Source organism: Oncorhynchus masou, chromosome 15 (genome assembly GCF_036934945.1).
Source record: "Oncorhynchus masou masou isolate Uvic2021 chromosome 15, UVic_Omas_1.1, whole genome shotgun sequence".
Classification (NCBI taxonomy): Eukaryota; Metazoa; Chordata; class Actinopteri; order Salmoniformes; family Salmonidae; genus Oncorhynchus; species Oncorhynchus masou.
Window position 1 is genome coordinate 40,003,849 of NC_088226.1, and position 21,013 is coordinate 40,024,861.

Genomic DNA, 21,013 nt, shown 5'->3' on the forward strand with positions numbered 1-21,013 from the left:
ATTGTGTAGACTTTAGTTTTTCAGCACCTACTGTGCTCCTGTGGAAGTATTCCACAGCTGCTTTCACTTTGTCGACAGTGGGCTTCATCACCTTCAGAGCATCTCTTACAATCAGGTTGATTGTGTGGGCAAGACATGGATGATGGATTATGTTAGCTGCATTGTTGCTAACACAACAGCACTTTTCCATCTACTTGCCATTCTCTGGCCACTCTCAACAGTTCCTCTGCCAAGTTCTCTGAGGTGTGTCTGTGGCTGAACTCAAAGCAGTCCAGAAGACAGCGAGACATCAAAAATCTTCAATGAAGTAACATGTAACTGACATGTAAGTAGAGGTTACCCTTGATGTCCAGCAGTCAGTGGTAAGGCAAACTGCAGGAGCTTTTTGGACTCTTTCCCGCACTGAAGCCCATGTGCCCTCGTACAGTTGTGGAATAAGTGATTTTGAAAGGGTTTTCCTGCTTGGAATTGTGCACATTGGATTTAGACTATTGCTATAATTTCTAAAAACCTCTGTCCTCCACGATCTAAAATTACTTTAAATTGGTGGAAATCATTTTAACCAATGCAATATCAATTTGGCCTTGTTTTGCTACAGACATAGACTTTGGCATAAACTGGTCCATAGAAGACTGCGTTGCTGTGGGTCGTGGAGTAGGCCTACTTGACTGAGTGGATACACCTCCACATGTGGAGGTGCTGGCTCCACCACTATCACTAGCAGGCCCGCTAGTTTCTCAAAGCTCCGCAACCGCTAGCTTCACAGTTGGGTGCACAGTTCCCATATGATGGTGTAGGTTGTGCATAGAACCGGCTTCATATGAGATTTTGTTTTGGCAAATTCTACACTGTGCTCTAACATTGTCTACATTATTAAAATGCATCCAAATGCTCCTGTGCTTCCGACTCATTTTCCAGCTGTTGTTTTCACAGCTGTCCTTCCTCTCTCTCCTCGGCTGCTAAGTGTGTGACTGTGAGTGAGTTGTCTCAGCCCTCACAGATCTTTGGTTCATTGGTTGACACTGTATGTCTGATTTACAGGAACTACAGGTGAGGCTGTTAGCCTGAGCAGACAGTCAGAACAAATGTGTGCGCGCTTGAGCATTTAGGCCTATATTATTTAATCAATTTTTTTGTTCTTTGAATTGGTTCATTCTATTTATTTAGATCTTTTGATTATTCATATCTTCATTTTTTATGTATTTTTATAAATATATTTGGCTATTCTGATATGCGAGGCGGATCAAAAAGTTCTCTCTTAGAGCCGACTCGTTTGCGAACGACCCATCACTAGCATAGACGTGAAACACCAAATAATCATAAATATACTATAATATACAAGTACCTAGCAGACAACCAGTTTGCACTAATCCAAAGTAATTACAGTAAAATACTAAAATAGCAACATGATTACAGTAGCATTTACATTCTTACAGTATTGTAACATGTCATTGCTCTGTATGTTGCAGTAATTTACTGGACGCTAGTGGCAAATTACTGTGAATATAACAGTAATTTACTCTGAACTAGCCAGAGTCTGGCAAAGATTCATCCTAAAGGTATCTTATTACAAATAAAGGATATTTTGAAGACCAATGTATCCCTAACTACAACAGCATTCCCAGTAATGGTTCCAGTAATCTTACTTGTTAAGACTATGCTGTTTTTTTATCAACCTTACTTGAATGCACTGACTGTAAATCACTCTGGACAAGCACGTCTGCTAAATTACCAATATGTAAATGTAAAATAAATTGCATTTGCAAAGGACATTGCTGGATATTATTCTAATAAGCTCCGCCCTCAAATTATTTGTATTTTGATCAAATTTGCTCTTGTTTGTGGGCGGTGGTCCTTAGGATAAAACCTGGCAGTGTGCTTTGAAAGTGTTAATTTTTGCATTTACATTTACATTTTGGTCATATACAGTAGGAAACACTCTTATCCAGAGCGACTTAGTCAGTGTATTAAACTAAGGTAAACACAAATATACCCCAGTCATAGCAAGTAAAAAGATTGTTACCGTTACCAAGAATGTTGTAGTTAAGCAGGCTACAAGCAAGTATGTATTTGTTATAGAAAAATGGAATAAATGTGTGGTAATTAAACTGTTGAAAAATAGGCTAGTTCAGGCCAGTGAAATACAAATGACAAAATATGTATTGAAATACCTTATCAAATACAACATAAATACTGCCAGGCGTTGGCTCTAACTACTTGCAATGTAAATTTGCCATAGTTTTACTAACCACTATGCTTAAAGTAATGCACTGTAAATGCTAGAAATACAGCATGTTACTGTAGGTAGGTGTTCCAGTAATATACTGTAAATTTGTGTTCGTGAAGGTCCTGTAAATATACAGTAACCTGCCACCCAAGCGTCTTTGTCTTGCTGACTTTGAGGGAGAGGTTGTTGTCCTGGCACCACACTGCCAGGTGACTGATTTCCTCCCTTTTGGATGTCTTATCATCATCAGTGATAAGGCCAACCACCGTTGTTTCGTCAGCAAACATAATGGTGGTGTTTGAGTCATTCACGACAACGCAGTTGTCAGTAAACCTGAGCTTAGTGATGAGCTTGGAGGGCACTATGGTGTTGAATGCTGAGCTGTAGTCAATGAAAATCATTTTCACTTAAGTTTTCCTCTTGTCCAGGTGGGAGAGGGCAGTGTGATAGAGATTGTCTCATTTGTGGATTTGTTGGGGCGGTGTGCGAATTGGAGTGGGTCTAGGGTGTCTGGGATGATGGTATTGATGTGAGCAATGCCCTTCAAAGCATTTCATAGCCACAGATGTGAGTGCTTTGGGGCGGTATTTATTTAGACAGGTAACCTTGGCATTCTTGGGCACGCGGACTATGGTGGTCTACTTGAAACATAGGTATTACAGAGGTTGAAAATGGCAGTGAACATACTTGCCAGCTAGTCAATTGATGCTTTGAGTATGCGTCCTGGTAATTCGTCTGGCCATGCATCCTTGTGAATGTTAACTTGTTTTAAAGGTCTTACATAGGCTACAGAGAGCGAGATCACACAGTCGTCCAGAACAGCTGGTGCTCTCATGCATAATTTGTTTTAATTTTATGTTTCTGCATGCACATTGATTGATTAATTTATCTTGCACTACACAAAGACAACATACATTTTTCTAAACGAATCCAATCTGTGTAAGAGGTTGGATTTATTGAATGCGTTATTGAGATGGTGGTTCCAGTTTAGATTGTTAAATGAGACTGCCTTAACCATCTTCTCTACCTTTTCTGCAGCTGCGTGTTATTAAAAGTTCCTATTGTTGGCTATCTTGGCTGGATTCCAATAGGAATTATATAACGCTTTGCAAACCAGTAAAGGTGGGAAACCAAGATGTTCTGAATGCTTCCTCACTTTTTACTCTGAGATTCTTTATCTGATCACAATGCCCATTGGTGACATCTGCTGGTCAGCAATAAATAGCTGCATTTTTTGTTGTTCTCTCCACTCTTTTCATCACATCTCCATTGCACAGCAGTAAATAGTTAGCTTTAGTAGCCTATAATCAGTTGTTTACTATTTTTCAAAAACGGAATCTATGGCATTACTTAGGTTGCTTAATTTAAGACAGAAGCTTATCGCCTTCACGGTACACGTTCCCCAAGGGCACCCCCCCCCCAAGCTCAACTCAAAAGATGGCAAAAGATACACTGCTTCTTAATGCAACCGCTGTGTTACATTTATTTTTAACATTACAGAATTCGTTCACTAGGCAATATTCTGAGGCGGCGCTCAGACATAAGCAATATTTCTCTGCTATGTTGGAGTCAACAGAAATACAAAATTACAACATAAATATTCCCTTACCTTTGATGGTCTTCGATCAGAATGTAGTGGAAGGAGTCATACTTACCTAATATAACGTTTGGTTTCAGTTTGTGTGTCTTTGTATTAGCATATGCTAACAGCTTCAGGTGGTATGCACCAAAAAGGACTTCTGATCACGAACAGTTGTGCATCAAAACTTCAAAATTACATATTATATGTCGACTAAACTGGTCAAACTAAGTGCAGAATCAAGCTGTAGGATGTTCTAAGCGTACAAAACAATTGGCGATTCGACCGAATAAACGCAACTCTTCTCAAACGAAATGGAACAAAAGAATAGGCTGTATACAATTGCGCCAGAACGCACAGATATTTCCCAGTGACACGTCACTATTTTGCCCGCCAACCGGTCAAAGCTCGATGGATTTTCTTCATTACGCGCCCCATTGAAAGAACACAGCACGCTGAAGACACAGAAACTGATCCCAGATCCGTAGCTGGTTGGGAAGGGTGGGGGCGATGACGTCAAAGTTGGGGTAACTTTCCTGATGAGAGAGAGAGTTTGGGAGTGGCAGTATTGTGCATAGCCTTAACTGGATATTAGTGGCTCCTGGATTTAGTTCTTCTCACTGACTGAACTGACATGCTTAATGTAATACTCCCCATCCCGTATCCGGGATCGTGAATAAAGCCTCAGGCTCATTAGCATAACGCAACGTTAACGATTTCTGAAAATCGCAAATAAAATGAAAATAATGCGCCTGCTCTCAAGCTTAGCCTTTTCTTAACAACACTGTCATCACAGATTTTCAAAATATCCTTTTGAACCATAGCAAATCACTAATTTGTGTAAGAGTATGCTAAGCTAGCTTAGCATTTTGAGTAGCATTTAGCACGCAACATTTTCACAAAAACCAGATAACCAAATAAATAAAATAATTTACCTTTGAAGAGCTTCAGATGTTTTCAATGAGGAGACTCTCAGTTACATAGCAAATGTTCAGTTTTTCCTGAAAGAATCTTTGTGTAGGAGAAATCCCTCCGTTTTGTACATCACATTTGGCTACCGAAACGAACCGAAAATTCAGTCACCAAAACGTCAAACGTTTTCCGAATTAACTCCATAATATCGACCGAAACATGGCAAACGTTGTTTAGAATCAATCCTCAAGGTGTTTTTTCACATATCTCTTCATTGATATGCAGTTCGTGGAAGCCTGCTTTCCCCTCAGAATCGCATGGAAAAATACCAGCAGCTGAAAAAGACGCACCAATTTCGACGGAGGACACCGGGCGGACACCTGGAAAATGTAGTCTCTTATGGTCAATCTTCCAATGATATGCCTACAAACACGTCACAATGCTGCAGACACCTTGGGGAAACGACAGAAAGGGCAGGCTCATTCCTCTCGCATTCACAGCCATAAATGGAGACAATGGAAAACGGAGCCTCAAAAATCCTGCTGGTTTCCTGGTTGCCGTTTCATCTTGGTTTTGCCTGTAGCTCCCGTTCTAGGGCACCCACAGACAATATCTTTGCAGTTCTGGAAAATTCAGAGTGTTTTCTTTCCAAAGCTATCAATTATATGCATAGTCGAGCATCTTTTTGTGAGAAGATATCTTGTTTAAAACGGGAACGTTTTTCATCCAAAAATGAAATAGCGCCCCCAGAGTTTGAAGAGGTTAATGAATTGAATATAGAGCTGCAAGGAAAATGCAAACATGTAATCGACATGATCAGCTCTGTGAAAACTTAAATGCAAACTACAACTGCTCACAAGAAAGCTGCAACGTAAGGACCTGCACTTCTTTCAACACATACATTGAAAACTTGAACGTCAGGGCAAGGATACAGCACAGCTTGACAGTGCACGTTACGTAGAGCAAGTCCAGAGCATCTTATCTGAGTTTGACAGTCGTTTTACAGACTTTGCATCACTTGAGCTTATTGCCACTTATATGTGCTTTCCGTTTGGCACAGACCTACTGTAAATGTGGAAGTCATTGACTCCAGAATGGGATCACATTTTCAGTTGGACACAACTATAGCAGAAACTGAAATGCTCACCCTTCAAAATGACATTCTGCTAAAATGCAGGGCAACCACTGAAATGAAGGAAGAATTCTGGGAGCTACTGCTAGAGGAGCCCGTATCCCAAAATAAGAAAATGTGCTCTCAACTTATCAGCCCATTTGGATCGAACTACCTCTGAGTCTGCGTTTTCTCACATGAAGGTAATAAAGTCCAAGTACAGATCTACTATGACTGATGACCACCTTGTGGCCTGCACGAGACTTGCAACGAGCTGCTACAGCCTTGAATATGAAAACCTACTTGCCTCCATTTGTATGAGTGTGTAGCAGAGGCAAAGTCAGGTGCAGGAGAGCAGAGGTTAGTAAACAGGCAAAATTTATTCCGGTTTAGAAAACAGCACAAAATAAACAACAAATGTGCCTAAAACACGGAACATAGACAAAAAAAATGCAATATAACAAAATCCACTATATCCAAATGAGAGTCAATGAAAAAGAGACTGATTTTCTAATCATGAACCCCCTGCGTCTCCATGGCCAGGGTGGTCGACTATCCAGAGCGTGAACCGGAAAAGGTCTATCCACGGGAATAATGGGGATACCTAAACTAAGTGCTAACGCTCTGTCAATAAAATGCAGGGAGAACTCAGGGAAACAGGTACAAACAGGTGAACAGCAGAGGACTCTGGATGAGAGTGGTGTATATTCACCTGAGGTGACGCCAGAGTGCCCTGCCTGCTTCCTCGACTCCCAGAGGGACCAACCCGGCACCGACCGGCAGTGTGCCCTCTGCGGCCACAGATGGTGCACGTGAAGGCTCCTCCTCCAGCCTTCCTACACGCATCCCCTCCCAACTCCATGGGTGTGGGAGCGATGGGCGTTGGCACTGACAGAGCCCACTCAGGACGTCCACAGATGACCAGCAGGTTATCCAACCAGATGGACATATCCACCAGTTTGTCAAAGGTGGTGGTGGCGGCATCCCTGCAAGCAAACTCCCGTCGGACGTCCTCACGTAAGCTGAATCGATAGTGGACGATGAGGGCCCTGTCGTTCCAACCTGCTCCGGCGGCCAACGTCCGGAACTCCTCGCTCCTCGTCCCCTGCCTCAAATGGAAAAGTAGTTCAACCGCCGCTCTACCATCAGGCGGATGGTCAAAGACAGCCCGGAAACGGAGGGTAAACTCCTCGAAGTGGTCCAACACCGCGTCTTCCTACCCCACGCGGCGTTTGCCACTCCAGAGCTCTCCCTGAGAGGTAGGAGACGAGGGTGGATACTCTCTTTCTTCCTGAAGGAGCTGGGTGAACAGTGGCCAGGTAAAGGTCCAGTTGCAAAAGGAACTCCTGGCACTGTGTGGCTGTCCCATCATACTCCCTGGGAAGGGAGAGACGTATTCCACTGGAGCTGGATCCGGACGGAACGGGTAGAGATAACCAGCGGTCCATGGTCTGGACAACGCGATCCATCATTGCACCGAGATGATGTAGCATAGCCGTGTGTTCCTGGACGCGTTCCTTGACCCCTCTGACCGGTGTACCTGCTCCTGCTGACTCCATGGTTGGTGTAGAATTCTGTTAGGAGTGTGTATCGGACGCTAAGTCAGGTGCAGGAGAGCAGAGGGTAGTGAACAGGCCCAATTTATTCCGGTTTCCGGAATTCCGAATAAATGGATACATGAAAAATGGAGAGGCGATGGCTAGAAAGCCAGTGACGCCGAACGCCGCTCGAACAAGGAAAGGAGCCGACTTCGGCGGAGGTCGTGACATCCACCCAATTCCAAAAGTCACATAATGGTAGAAAATTAAGTAAGTTGCACTTATTTGTGGAAAACATGTTATTTGTCCACATTATATTTGGGTATCAAATAGGTATCATGGCGGCAGGTCCATACTCAGTGGTGTGTTGCATTTTATACATTTTGGTTTAGATTTAGAGACTGTAGATCTCATCAGGCTGGCAAAAGAAAAAGTAGATCTCAAGTCAAAGAAGGTTGGGCATACCTGCCTTACAGTTTTAGAACAACACCCCAAAATGAGTTACTGTAACACCACAGGTGTTATTTCCCTAACACTGAAAAAGTGTAACAGCATCAGCAAGTGTTAATTTATGGGGGGTTTTGCAACACCCATGGTGTTTAAGGACTCAACACTCTTGGGGTGTTAACTTTTCGAAGTGTTGATAAACTAAGGTTAACACTATTTGAGATGGTCCAATATATTTTCTAAGGAAGTGTTACATTTAACACTGTGGTTGTTAACATTCTGATCACAAATTTGCTGTGACTGAGACTGACATGTTCCAAAAACATGTCTAGAGCCTCATCTTATCAGATTTATTTGATTGATTTTACCACTGTGACAAGACGTCCATCAATGACAATTATTATTATATTATAACAAAGTCTGTCAGCTGTTGTGTGTGGGTATGAGTGTGTATGTGCACGTGTGCGTGTGAAGTATGGGTTGGTTTTAAATATAGTGCTGTGCTCAGTAATCTGCTGAATCTCCTCAGAGAGACAGACCCAGCATCTGTCTAGCCTGACCTAAATCCTCCTCTTCTCTCCTCCACCCTCCATAATCCCTCCTTTTTCTCCTCTACCCTTACTCTCTTGCTCCCTCTCTCTCTCATACTATATATCTCATTCCCCCTCTTTTTCTCTCTCCTGACAATTTTTTTCCCTTTTTCTCTCTCTTTCCCCTACCTCTTTCGCTTTTTCCATTTTTGTCTCCTCTTCTTTCTCTCCTTTACTCCCTCCTTTTACCTTTTATCTCTCTCCCCTTTCTCTCTCATTATTTATTTATCTCCCTCCACAGGGTCTGAAGGCAGCTGATAATGACCCGACAGCGCCTCCCTACGACAGTCTTCTGGTGTTTGACTATGAGGGCAGTGGCTCCACCGCTGGCTCCCTCAGCTCCCTTCACTCCTCCTCTTCCGGCGGAGACCAGGACTACGACTACCTCAGCGACTGGGGCCCGCGCTTCCGCAAGCTGGCAGACCTCTATGGTGGAGGGGACAACTAGGACTAGCCCTGTGCTGGGGGGAATTGGCAAGGGGTGGGTGGGATGGGGGAGGGAACATGAGTGGCACTTTTCTATCATGGGACAGGGAAGGAGTGCTGGTTGTAAAGAGACTTCTATTTTGGCTGACAAACAAAGTGGAGTATGTTGGTGTGGCAACTGCTAGCCTAACCTGCTAGCATACAGTCTAACAGAGCCTAGTGGATTGATCCCCATATGCTTAGGATAGCTAAAACTAAGAGGAGAATATGGTGACTGCTTGCCTAGCCTGCTAGCATGCAAGCTAACTGAGGTTAGGATGGAGTTTTAGCCTACATGCTAAGGGTCGCTAACAGCTCGAGTACATTTATGTGGCAACTGCTAGCCTAGCCAGTTAGCATACAGGTTAACTGAGGCTAGCGGAGTGTTAGCCCACACGCTCAGAGGAGAACATTGGAAGTAAACCGACCGTTGGTACTTTGACGGGTAGTTAACGGCGAATGAGAGAGTCTGGGTGGTCGCTCAGCAGTTAATGATGTTAAAGACGCTTAGTTACACTTGAATCTCACAGTACAGAAGCACTGGGGTGAAAACGTGCCTTGTTGTACATTAATTTGATTCTGTTTTCGTTTTTTGTTCTTCATGACTTTCAAGGTCCTGACTCTAGCAGGGATTTTTGTCTGTAAGAGAGCGGATGTTTAAAATGAGGAACGCATGCTTCACCACGTGTGTTTGATGTGTGACATAAAGTGTTGTTCAGGTTACACCTCACTGCCAGAGTGTGTAAGTCATCTTCGTTGCCATGGAGACACACAGGATGAACACTCCCCATTGCTGGATCGAGAGCATTGAGAGATGACATGTACAGTAAATGCTAAAAGACTAGATAGTTTCCCTGTTTTTCTTTGTTTTGTTTTAAGCTTTTTTCACATTGTAAGTTTTTGCTAAGTAAAGTCACCAGTCCTACATTTTGTAGTAGACATATTGTTTAGTTACTCTGAGGTTTGGTCGGTGGAGACGACCAAAACCAGAGTTGGGGTCAATTCCACTTCAATTCAGGAAGTAAACTGCAATTCCAATTCCAATTTTTTTTAACTGTAATTGTAATTTCAGTTTACTTCCTGAATTGATTAAATTCGAAAGGAATTTACTCCAACTCTGACTAAACCAAGATGACAATGATGATGATGTTCATTCTGTCCGTTCATCTGCCTTAGTGTTCATCTGGTACTCTTCTCTGATTGGCTACTCACTGTAAACACAAATATGTACAGATTGTATTTTATTTTTGGTTGTTGTTCTTTTTTGAGCGTGGTCTCTGAAAGTAATGCTACTATCCAGATTGTTGTATATGTATAATTTGGATTACAGATTAAAAATGTTTTGCATGTTTTTATCTTTTCATTATACAAAAAGGTATTTTCCAAATTTTTACGCACACACACGCTCCCTTTATTCCCAACCCTTTATTCCCAATTCTCCCTCTCTCCTCTCCGTTCTCCCATCTCTATTATAGACATTAGTGAGGTGAGGATAGTGGAAGGGGCGTGGGCTGTTAATATGTATCTGTGGTTTGGAGTTTAGGTTGCTAATGCCTTAGGCAGCATACAAACCACCACGCTACCTCCATCCTCCTCCTCCACCTCACTGCGTGCGTGCGTATGTACGGAGTCCTCTGTGGGCAGTTCTTCAGTCTGGTATCTGTTGATCAATCAATGTCATATTCAACCAGCTACTGACAAGTCCTATTTTAAAACTACACAATCTATCTCTCTCATCCCTCTTTCCCATCCCTATTCTCTTTTCCTATTCTGCTTTTCTCATTCCTATATTAACACCCCCCACCACCACACACACAGACATCTATCTTTACATTATTTCACTCTTCCAAGGGCCTTTATCTACAAATACACACAAGGCCTTAATCAATCAACACCCTTAACTGGTGTTGATTGCATCTCCTCAACGGGCGAGGCAAAAGTTGAGTCATGCATCCTCCGAAACATGGCCCGACAAACCGCGTTTCTTAACACCCGCTCGCTTTACCCGGAAGCCAGACGCACCAATGTTTCAGAGGAAACACTGTTCAACTGACAGCTAGGTCAGCCTGCAGGCACCCGGCCAGCCACAAGAAGTCGCTAGAGCGCGAGGAACCAAGTAAAGCCCCCACCGGCCAAACCCTACCCAAATGACACTGGGCCAATTGGGCGCCGCCCTATGGGACTCCCGGTCACGGCCGTTTGTGAGACAGCCTGGGATCGAAACTGGGTCTGTAGGGACGCCTCCAGCACTGTGATGCAGTGTCTTAGACTGCTGCGCCACTCGGGAGCAATATGTTTTATTTTTTTAATTGCACCTAGTTTATTATCTAAACATTGATTTCCCAATTAACTGAATGGTGGGGGTGTGTATAAAATAGTCTTATATAAACACCACATGCTGACCTACTGTACACATATACAGACACACTCTTTCTCTCACACACACACACACACACACACTGGAATTCCCAGTTTGTTATTCTGTGTGTGTTTGTCCTCTAATTCTCCCAGTGGGGATGCCTGAGCTGTAGCGTACTGTGGAAGGTTTAAATCTTCTCCTTTCTTTTTCTTCTTCCTTTGTTTTAAATCCAACATGAAACACATTGTGGTTTCACACTGGTTTCACTCTCCAGTGTGGCGTCCATTAACTCCCTCAAGGGCATGTCAGCTACTGTATATCTTTACTCTACAGCCTGCCGGAGAGAGAGACAGAGAAGAAAGAGGGGAGAAGAAAGAGGAGGGGAGACAGAGAGCGAGACAGAAGAAAGAGGGGGAGACAGAAAAAAAATGAAAGGATGCTGTTTGAATAAAACAGAGTTGAAAGAATTATTTCCAACTGAAAGAACGAGGAGGGCAATATGTTCAACCAACACCACTTTATTACCTCGATGCACTCATTACTTGAATACAGAAAGAAATGACAATGACACGAGCGTTTTATGGCTTAATTGGTAGGAGGAGCTAATCATCCTTCCCCCTTGTGTTGTATTGGCTTTTCCCCTGTCACGCTGGTATGAATGATTCGGGAAACAGGGGTAAGAATGCATAATAGGGTTTTTTATTAAGCCCAAATTACGGTGTACCATGTAAAGGAATGGGGATGAAGACCAAACAAACATGTAACAAAATAGAGAGCACAGGTACAAGCGCACAAGGATTAACACGGGACTAGACCCGTAATCATTTGCGCAATCCACAATGACACGAAAGCCAAAACACAGAGCACAGGTACACGCACCAACGGATATTGTAACAACAATCGACAGCCCAATGGAAACCAAAGGGAACACTTATACAAGTACTAATCAGTGGGAATAGGGGACAGGTGTGCGTATTGAAAGTTCTGTGACAGTTCCCCCCTGAAGCGCTGCACCAGCAGGGCAACGACACCGGCCTCGAGGACTATCACAGGAATGCAGTGCGGGTCGATCAGGACCCGATGCAGCTGTCAAAATTGCGTTGTCATCGGGCGGGCCAGTTTCCCGTGCCAAAGTTTTGGTGGTGTCGGACGGGCCAGTTGTAGCTGCTGAAGATGTGTCGTCGGACGGACCAGTTGTGGAGACATCGGACGACTAAGTTGCAGCTGCAGAAGTTGTGGCTGCGCCGGACGGACCAGTCACAGTGATGTCGGACAGGCCATTCCCGCTGTCTCCCTTAATGGTCGATTATTCTTTCACGCTGGTATGAATGAGTCTGGAGACATGCGCAGGAATGCGTAATATGTTTTTTTATTTTAGCCAAATTACGGCGTGTAAAGGCACAGAGACGAAGACCAAACAAACACGTAACAAAACACAGGGTAGAAACCCAAAACAAAGAGCGAGGAGTACCTTGATTAAATAACACACATGCACAAGGATTATCACACGGGAGGAGACCTGTAATAATCTGTGCAATCCACAATGATTCGGGAAACAGGGGGAGGAATGCATAATAGTTTTTTTTATTAAGCCCAAATTACGGTGTACCATGTAAAGGAATGGGGATGAAGACCAAACAAACACGTAACAAATCACAGAGCACAGGTACAAGCGCACAATGATTAACACACGGGACAAGAGGTACTCACACGTACCAACGAACATTATAAAAATAATCGACTGCCCAATGGAAACCAAACGGCAGACTTATACAAGTACTGATCAGTGGGAATAGGGGACAGGTGTGCATAATGAAAGTTCCGGAGGGATCCGAGTCATCCCCAAACATAATATTTTGTAATTGGAAGAAAAAGTTAATTGCTTGCCATATTTTTTGCAGCATTTCTTTAGTGCCTTGTTGCGAACAAGATGCATGTTTTGGAATATGTTCATGAACAGGCTTCCTTCTTTTCCCTCTGTCAATTAGGTTAGTATTGTGGAGTAACTACAATGTTGTTGATCCATTCTCAGTTTTCACCTATCACAGCCATTAAACTTTGTAACTGTCACCATTGGCCTCATGGTGAAATTCCCTTCCTTTCCGGCAACTGAATTAGGAAAGACGTTTGTATCTTTGTTATTACTGGGTGGATTGACACACCATCCAAAGTGTAATTAATAACCACCATGCTCAAAGGGATATTCACTGGCTGCATTCCAAACACTTAACCTCTTGAAACTCTGGGGGCAGTATTTCATTTTTGGATGAAAAACGTTCCCGTTTTAAATAAGATATTTTGTCACAAAAAGATGCTCGACTATGCATATAATTGATGGCTTTGGAAAGAAAACACTCTGAAGTTTCCAGAACTGCAAAGATATTGTCTGTGAGTGCCCCAGAACAGGAGCTACAGGTAAAACCAAGATGAAACTGCAACCAGGAAATAAGCAGGATTTTTGAGGCTCTGTTTTCCATTGTCTCCTTATATGGCTGTGAATGCGACAGGAATGAGCCTGCCCTATCTATCGTTTCCCCAAGGTGTCTGCAGCATTGTGACGTATTTGTAGGCATATCATTGGAAGATTGACCATAAGAGACTACATTTGCCAGGTGTCCGCCCGGTGTCCTCCGTCGAAATTGGTGAGTCATTTTCAGCTGCTGGTATTTTTCCATGGGATTCTGAGACGAAAGCAGGCTTCCACAAACGGCATATCAATGAAGAGATATGTGAAAAAACACCTTGAGGATTGATTCTAAACAACGTTTGCCATGTTTCGGTCGATATTATGGAGTTCATTTGGAAAAAGTTTGACGTTTTGGTGACTGAATTTTCGGTTCGTTTCGGTAGCCAAATGTGATGTACAAAACGGAGCGATTTCTCCTACACAAAGATTCTTTCAGGAAAAACTGAACATTTGCTATGTAACTGAGAGTCTCCTCATTGAAAACATCCGAAGTTCTTCAAAGGTAAATGATTTTATTTATTTGGTTATCTGGTTTTTGTGAAAATGTTGCGTGCTAAATGCTACGCAAAATGCTAAGCTAGCTAGCAATACTCTTACACAAATGCTTGATTTGCTATGGTTCAAAAGCATATTTTGAAAATCTGAGATGACAGTGTTGTTAAGAAAAGGCTAAGCTTGAGAGCAGGCATATTAGTTTCATTTCATTTGCGATTTTCAGAAATCGTTAACGTTGTGTTATGGTAATGAGCCTGAGGCTGTATTCACGATCCCGGATACGGGATGGGTAGTATAAAGAGGTTTTAAAAAGACACGCCGTCTCCCCTCAGCCCTCAAATTAAGTGAACACTTCTGATGACGTATCATGATATCTGAAGAGTTGACACTTGAAATGCAAGGGGCAAGGGAAGAATTCCTTCATTTTAAATGGACCGCTCATCATGGTAGCTGTTGTGTGTGCATTATATGCGCTACAGTCAATTATGATTGCATTTCATATCTTGGCTAGAAGACAACGCATCCGCAGACATCGAATGTTAGCCATCCGATTATATCAAGAAAAATCAAAAATGACAATGTATAAGTGTTATGCCAGGGAAAGTGGTATTCGCAGAGCTAACGTTTTCAAAGGCTAACCAAACAAAAACATAATTACTTTGATGATACATGTTTGAGCCCATTAGTAGTCAATTTCGAACTTAATTACATTTGTTTTTACTTACACTTGTATGTTGACTTCCCCATATTAATGTTGGTTTTAAGTTTTGGCGGACTTTTGTTAGCGTGTGTACAATCATCGCGAATTGAATTATGGGGCATTTCAGGCATCGGCATGAACATAATTGTACACTCGCAAACTCGATCAAAAACGAGGGCTCGGGGACTTTACTTTGCCAACTTCCCTTGCTTGGCTTATCATTTGGACCGATGACAAAGATGGTTGTGGGGATTCCCCCAAGGGCATAAGGCGAGGGAATTGAGGAGGGTGTGTCTTTTATGTGTTTGAAACGCAGCCACTGTCTGCATTTCTGTTTTCACCCATCTACCAATAGGTGCCCTTCTTTGCGATGCATTGGAAAACCTCCATGTTCTTTGTGGTTGAATCTGTGTATGAAATTTACTGTTCAACTGAGGATAATTGTAAGTGCGGGCTACAGAGATGAGGTAGTAATTCAAAATCGTGTTAAACACTGTTTTTGCACATTAAGTAAGTCCAACTCATTCTGTGACTTGTTACGCAAATGTTTACTCCTGAACATAATTAGGCTTGCCATAACAAAGAGGGTTAAATATTATTGACTCAAGACCATTCAGCCTTTCATTTTTTATTACAGTTTTTCTCAATTGCTAAAACACAATTTCTGAAACCTTGCTCCATTTCCTGAAAACATTAAACACAAAACCTCATCTTCAAGCACTATTTGCATAACCTCTGACTCCTCTTGCGAAACAGTTTTACCTGTGTTCAAAATCAAACACTGCTCTCAAATCATAAACAAAGTGATCAAAATGATATACACTCTCAAGCAGTCAGTAAACAATATACCGAAAAATAGAAAACACATTGTCCAAAACATACAATTCTCAGGGAGAAGTACATTTTTAATCTAAACAAATATTCATATTTTTCCGTCATTGTCTTTTGATGAAGGAAAACATGTTCTATCATAGTAGCTCAAAATTGATCAGAAATTACTACTCTGCTTTGCTCTTTGAGGTATTGACAACAGACTGCATAATTAGCTAAATGACTCCAGGCAACTGAGAACTTTGTTCAGCCAATGGGTTTTAGTGTTTTAGCAATTGAGAAAAAATGTAATTTTTACAAATTTTGAAAAACACAATTCCACTTTTACATTATGGGGAATTGTGTGTGTAGGTCAGTGACCAAAAATCACAATTGATATCTACTGCAGCCATCATCTTTCACATACAACACCCGTTCTGCCAGTCACATTCTGTTAAAGGTCCCCAAAGCACACACATCCTTGGGTCGCCTGTCTTTTCAGTTCGCTGCAGCTAGCGACTGGAACGAGCTGCAACAAACACTCAAACTAGAAAGTTTTATCTCAATCTCTTCATTCAAAGACTCAATCGTTGACAGTTGTGGTTGCTTTGCGTGATGTATTGTTGTCTGTGCCCAATAATATTTGTACCCTGTTTTGTTTCTGCTACCATGTTGTGTTGCTACCATGTTGTTGTTGTGTTGTGTTGTGTTGCTACCATGCTTGTGTTGTCATGTGTTGCTGCCATGCTATGATGTTGTCTTAGGTCTCTCTTCATGTAGTGTTGTGTTGTCTCTCTTGTCATGATGTGTGTTTTGTCCTATATTTTTATTTAATTTATTTTTATTTTGAATCCCCTGCCCCTGCAGAAGGCCATTTGTTTTTTGGTAGGCTATTATTGTAAATAAGAATTTGTTCTTAACTGATTTGTACATCTGACTAGGTATCCCCCTTTACCACACACACACACACAAGCATGTACAGTCAGGTCCAAAATTATTGGCACGCTTGATAAAAATGGTCAAAAAGACTGTATAAAATAAATAATATAAATACTGAGCCTTATTGTATTCTCAAAAATAATTGGGAAATTGTATTATTTTATACCAATACAATTGCTCAGAAAAGAGATTTTGTTTCACCTGTAATATTTTTATCTCAAAAAGATAGGGGTCAAAATGATTGGCACCCCTGTTTTCAATACCTCAATTTGTGAGAATAATGGCACTGAGCCTTTTTCAAAAACCTTTTGTGAGATGGGTGAACACATTGGGGGGGGGTCATAGACCATTCCTCCATACAGAATCTGGAGACTGAGATGACCATTGCAAAATGTTGATTTTGTGGTCAATTAACAATTTCTTTGTTGATTTTGATGTGTGCTTGTGGTTATTGTCTTGCTGGAAGATGTACTTTTGGCCAACTTTCAGCATCCTGGCAGAGGCAACCAGGTTTTTGGCCAAAAATGTCCTGGTACTGGGTAAAGTTCATGATTCTGTTGACCTTAACAATGGCCCCAGGACAAGTGGAAGCAAAATATCCCCATAACATCAAAGCTCCACCAGTATATTTAAATTTTTCTGCATATACGTCTTTCTTTCAACACAAAACCCACCACTGGCATGCATGGCCAAAGAGTTCTATTTTCATGTCATCCAACTTTTACGGCATTGGCACCTGGGTCGGAACCAGTGCAACATTATGGTCATATGACATGAAAATACTGCTCTTTGGCCACACACACCACTGCTGGGTTTTGTGTAGAAACAGAAATGCATAAAGTTATGTTGGTGGATCGTTGATGTTATAGGGCTATTTTGCTTCCACTGCTCCTGGGTCCCTTGTTAAAGGGATTCTCCTGTGCTTGTGTTGACTCTTTAGTCAGCAGTTCTGAAAGTAACACTCACGAGACAAATGTAGTCTGCAATTTTTTGGGACCATGTCACATATGTGCAGATATGTGTAACACATCATTGCTCTCTCTCTTGCTCTACTATTTGTGCATCATGCTAGCTGTCACTCAAATGGTGAGGGGCTGAATCTCATTGATTGAAACTCAAATTGCTGGGGGAAAATGTAGGGAAAATTGCGCTTCTACAATTTCCAGATAACAGTTGTTTTCAAGCTAAGGATGTTGTGGCTTATTGTGGTAAAACAGTAATTATGCTCATAGATTATGCACGTATGAACTACACATTGACACATCCAGCCCAAAACAGAAGGCTTAAAAAATACTTACTAGTCAAAGATTCAGCGCATGGTCACTTTACCCAGTACCGGGACATTTTATCCCAAAACCTGGTTGCATCTGAAACTTGGCCGCAAGTGGATCTTCCAGCAAGACAATAACCCCAAGCACAAATCAAAATCCGTAAGGAAATGGGTAATTGACAACAAAATCAAAAAATGTCAATGGCGATTTCAATCTCTGGACTTGAAGAGGGCAGTCGATAAGTGCATACAGAGGATATCAAGGATCTGAAAATATTTTGTATGGAGGAATGGTCTAAGATCAGTCACAATGTGTTCTCCAATCTCATAAAACCTTTTTGAAAAAGGCTCAGTGTCATTGAAAACTTTATTTTTGAGAATAAAAAAAAATTGTTAATCAAAATCTATTTTTCTGAGCAAGTGCCTGTTTATTTTTGCATTGTAGAATCTGTCACAAGATGGGTAAAAGCAAAGTACAACAATAATATATGTAAAATAAGAAATAACCGTTACATCTCTGAGAACTTGAATTGTTCAGAGGCATAAATCATGGTTGCCCTCTGTCACCATACTTATGTAATATGGCCATTGAACTGTTAGCTATAAAAATCATATCTAATGATAAAATGTGAACATTTCTAGATTAATGGCCTAAAAATGAATGGATTAGAGACAAAAGTATCAAGGAACGCTGATGATTCATCATCAGAGTCCCTAATATTCAACCTTGAAGAGCCTTATTAAGGACCTGAATGATTACTCCAGTTTCTCTGGACAAAATCCAACTGTAATAAGTGTACTGTACTCTAAAAGATAAACTTGAAATTGCCATGTGGTCTCCCGATTAAATGAGTGGATGTGTTTGGTGTTCATATTCTGGAAAGGTTGATCGATCTTACAACTATTAACTTTGATTGAAAACTTAGCAAAATAGATAGGGTCTTGAAACCGTGGAGAAAGAAACACTTGTCCATCTATGGGAAAATTACCCTGATTAATTCTACAGTGATATTGCATTTGCTCTACCGACTCCAGGATAAACCTTTTTCAAATCATGGTTTAGCGGTATTTCTTAGACAGGGGTAAAGAAAGATTTTGTTCGGGCGCCAGGCAGGTATTAACCATGCCGAAAGGAAAAGAGTAGAATAGAGAGAGTACCACTACCAGACCCACACACATCAGCAGAAGAGACTGCCTAGAGTGTAGCCTGTTTACCAGATAGCCAGTGGAGAGAAAAGAGAATACACACCATATAAAACCCACATCACAGCACAGGGGTAACCCCAACAAGAATACCTCATACAATAATACTAATAATGGCAGAGCAATTAAACAGCAACTTCATACAAGAACGAACCCAGTCATCAACAGAGGATTTGCAATAATCTGTATTATTTTCTAGTGGATGAGTGCAGAGGGTATGAATGTGGGGGGTGTTCATCGACACAACAAAGGCCTTAAAAATGTCCACAGTCTTCTCGGCCACATGTCATTAGTACACCTCACCTCAATACAGTTCACATTACAATACACAACTTGCAAGCAACCTCCCTTTTAACTAAAATGTCCATCAAAATACTTCTGGCAGGGCAATAATAGTCCAGCTCTAATGAACTTCAATGGAAAGTGCATTTGAAAAATAGAGAGTCTGTTGCAGGGTAAAGCACTGGAACGAGAGGGAAGAGAAAGAGAGAGAAAAGGAGAAATCTTAGCTGTGGTCTTCAGGCCTGCTGGTGTACGGTCTAACTGTCCGATGGTTTGTTGGTTTATATGTTAAAGCTTCGCAACAATGTTGCTACTAATCCATGCAATCCATAATGGGCGCGGTCCCAAACAAAAACAACCACGATCTAAAGCGATCACACCGATGATTGAGTTAAATAATTTAGAAACTACAAACGCTGAAAACAAACAAAACTTCTGCAGCACAGCACACACAATCAAACTGTCGCGCCAGCCAAGAGCCCCTCCCCAAAGAGCTGAATGAGCTCTCTTTATCTCCTCCTTCCTTACTGCTCATGTGCTCTTAAAGTGGCAGTGCACGGTGAAGGCTCTGTGCAGATTTCGCCACAATGGAAGAATCAATTATTAAAAATGTTTTTAAATGGCAAACCAGATAAAGTCAAATGGGCATATTTATTTAACAACCATATATTTGGAGGGCTAAAACTATTCAATATTAAGGCATTAAACCTCTCTCTTAAATCCTCCATTACACCGAAATTATATCTAAAACTGGTTTTCCAGCAGGAATATCCAATGTTCAAAATGGGTATATTTTTGCTGTTGTAAATAATGACAGTAAAATTATGTCAAACAAGCAATTATCAAAGGTGTATGGAGATGTATGCTCAGTACAAAAGTATAACGAACCCATCGCAGCTTTGCCACAAGAATGGAAGAGGCAACTGCTCAAAATAGAAAATAAAATGTTAGATCTTCTAACGCAAGTGGGATGGATCTGGCTTTGTGACAATGATTTGACAGGTCCAACGTAGTTACACATCCGACACCGCCAAAACATCAGCTATGCGGGTGTCAGCTTACACTGGTCAATGCTCAATCTAATTGAATCTAGGCCCAATGCTGTTTCCCAAATGGCACCCTATGGACCGTGGCCAAAAGTAGGGAATAGGTTGCCATTTGGGAGATTCGTGTAAAGTGGTATACTAACCGTATAATAACTCTATTCACTACTTCTGAGCTAGCCTGTTGATGGCCCCTAGACAGCAGCTGTGTGTGTGTGTGTGTGTGTGTGTGTGTGTGTGTGTGTGTGTGTGTGTGTGTGTGTGTGTGTGTGTGTGTGTGTGTGTGTGTGTGTGTGTGTGTGTGTGTGTGTGTGTGTGTGTGTGTGTAGCATCCATATGTGTAAGGGCACCTAAAAGCTAACTGGAAGATGTTCATGTACCTGTGTGAGCGGGCGGGACAGAAGTTATCAATGGAGGGGTCCGTGGATGAATGCGCTGAGGCAGTAACGTCTGTAATTATATCAGCTGCAGATGTGACTGTTCCAGTGTGTTCGGGGGGAGGAAGACGGCAGGTGGTGTCGTGGTGGTCAGATGACTGCTCAGGTGGTGCGGGAAAGGGATATAGCTCAATGGCTA

At 41.9% G+C, this 21,013-nt stretch overlaps 1 protein-coding gene across 1 annotated transcript in view; it reads left to right on the forward strand.

Annotated features, from left to right (window-relative positions):
• Positions 1-10,220, forward strand: part of LOC135556239 (cadherin-2-like) — an 83,956-nt gene extending 73,736 nt beyond the window's left edge. Inside the window, exon 16 of the mRNA XM_064989260.1 lies at positions 8,646-10,220. Within this exon, the coding sequence (XP_064845332.1) occupies positions 8,646-8,852 (207 nt within the window). The 3' untranslated portion in view covers positions 8,853-10,220. The remainder of the gene's footprint in view (positions 1-8,645) is intronic.
• The last annotated feature ends 10,793 nt before the right edge of the window (positions 10,221-21,013 follow it).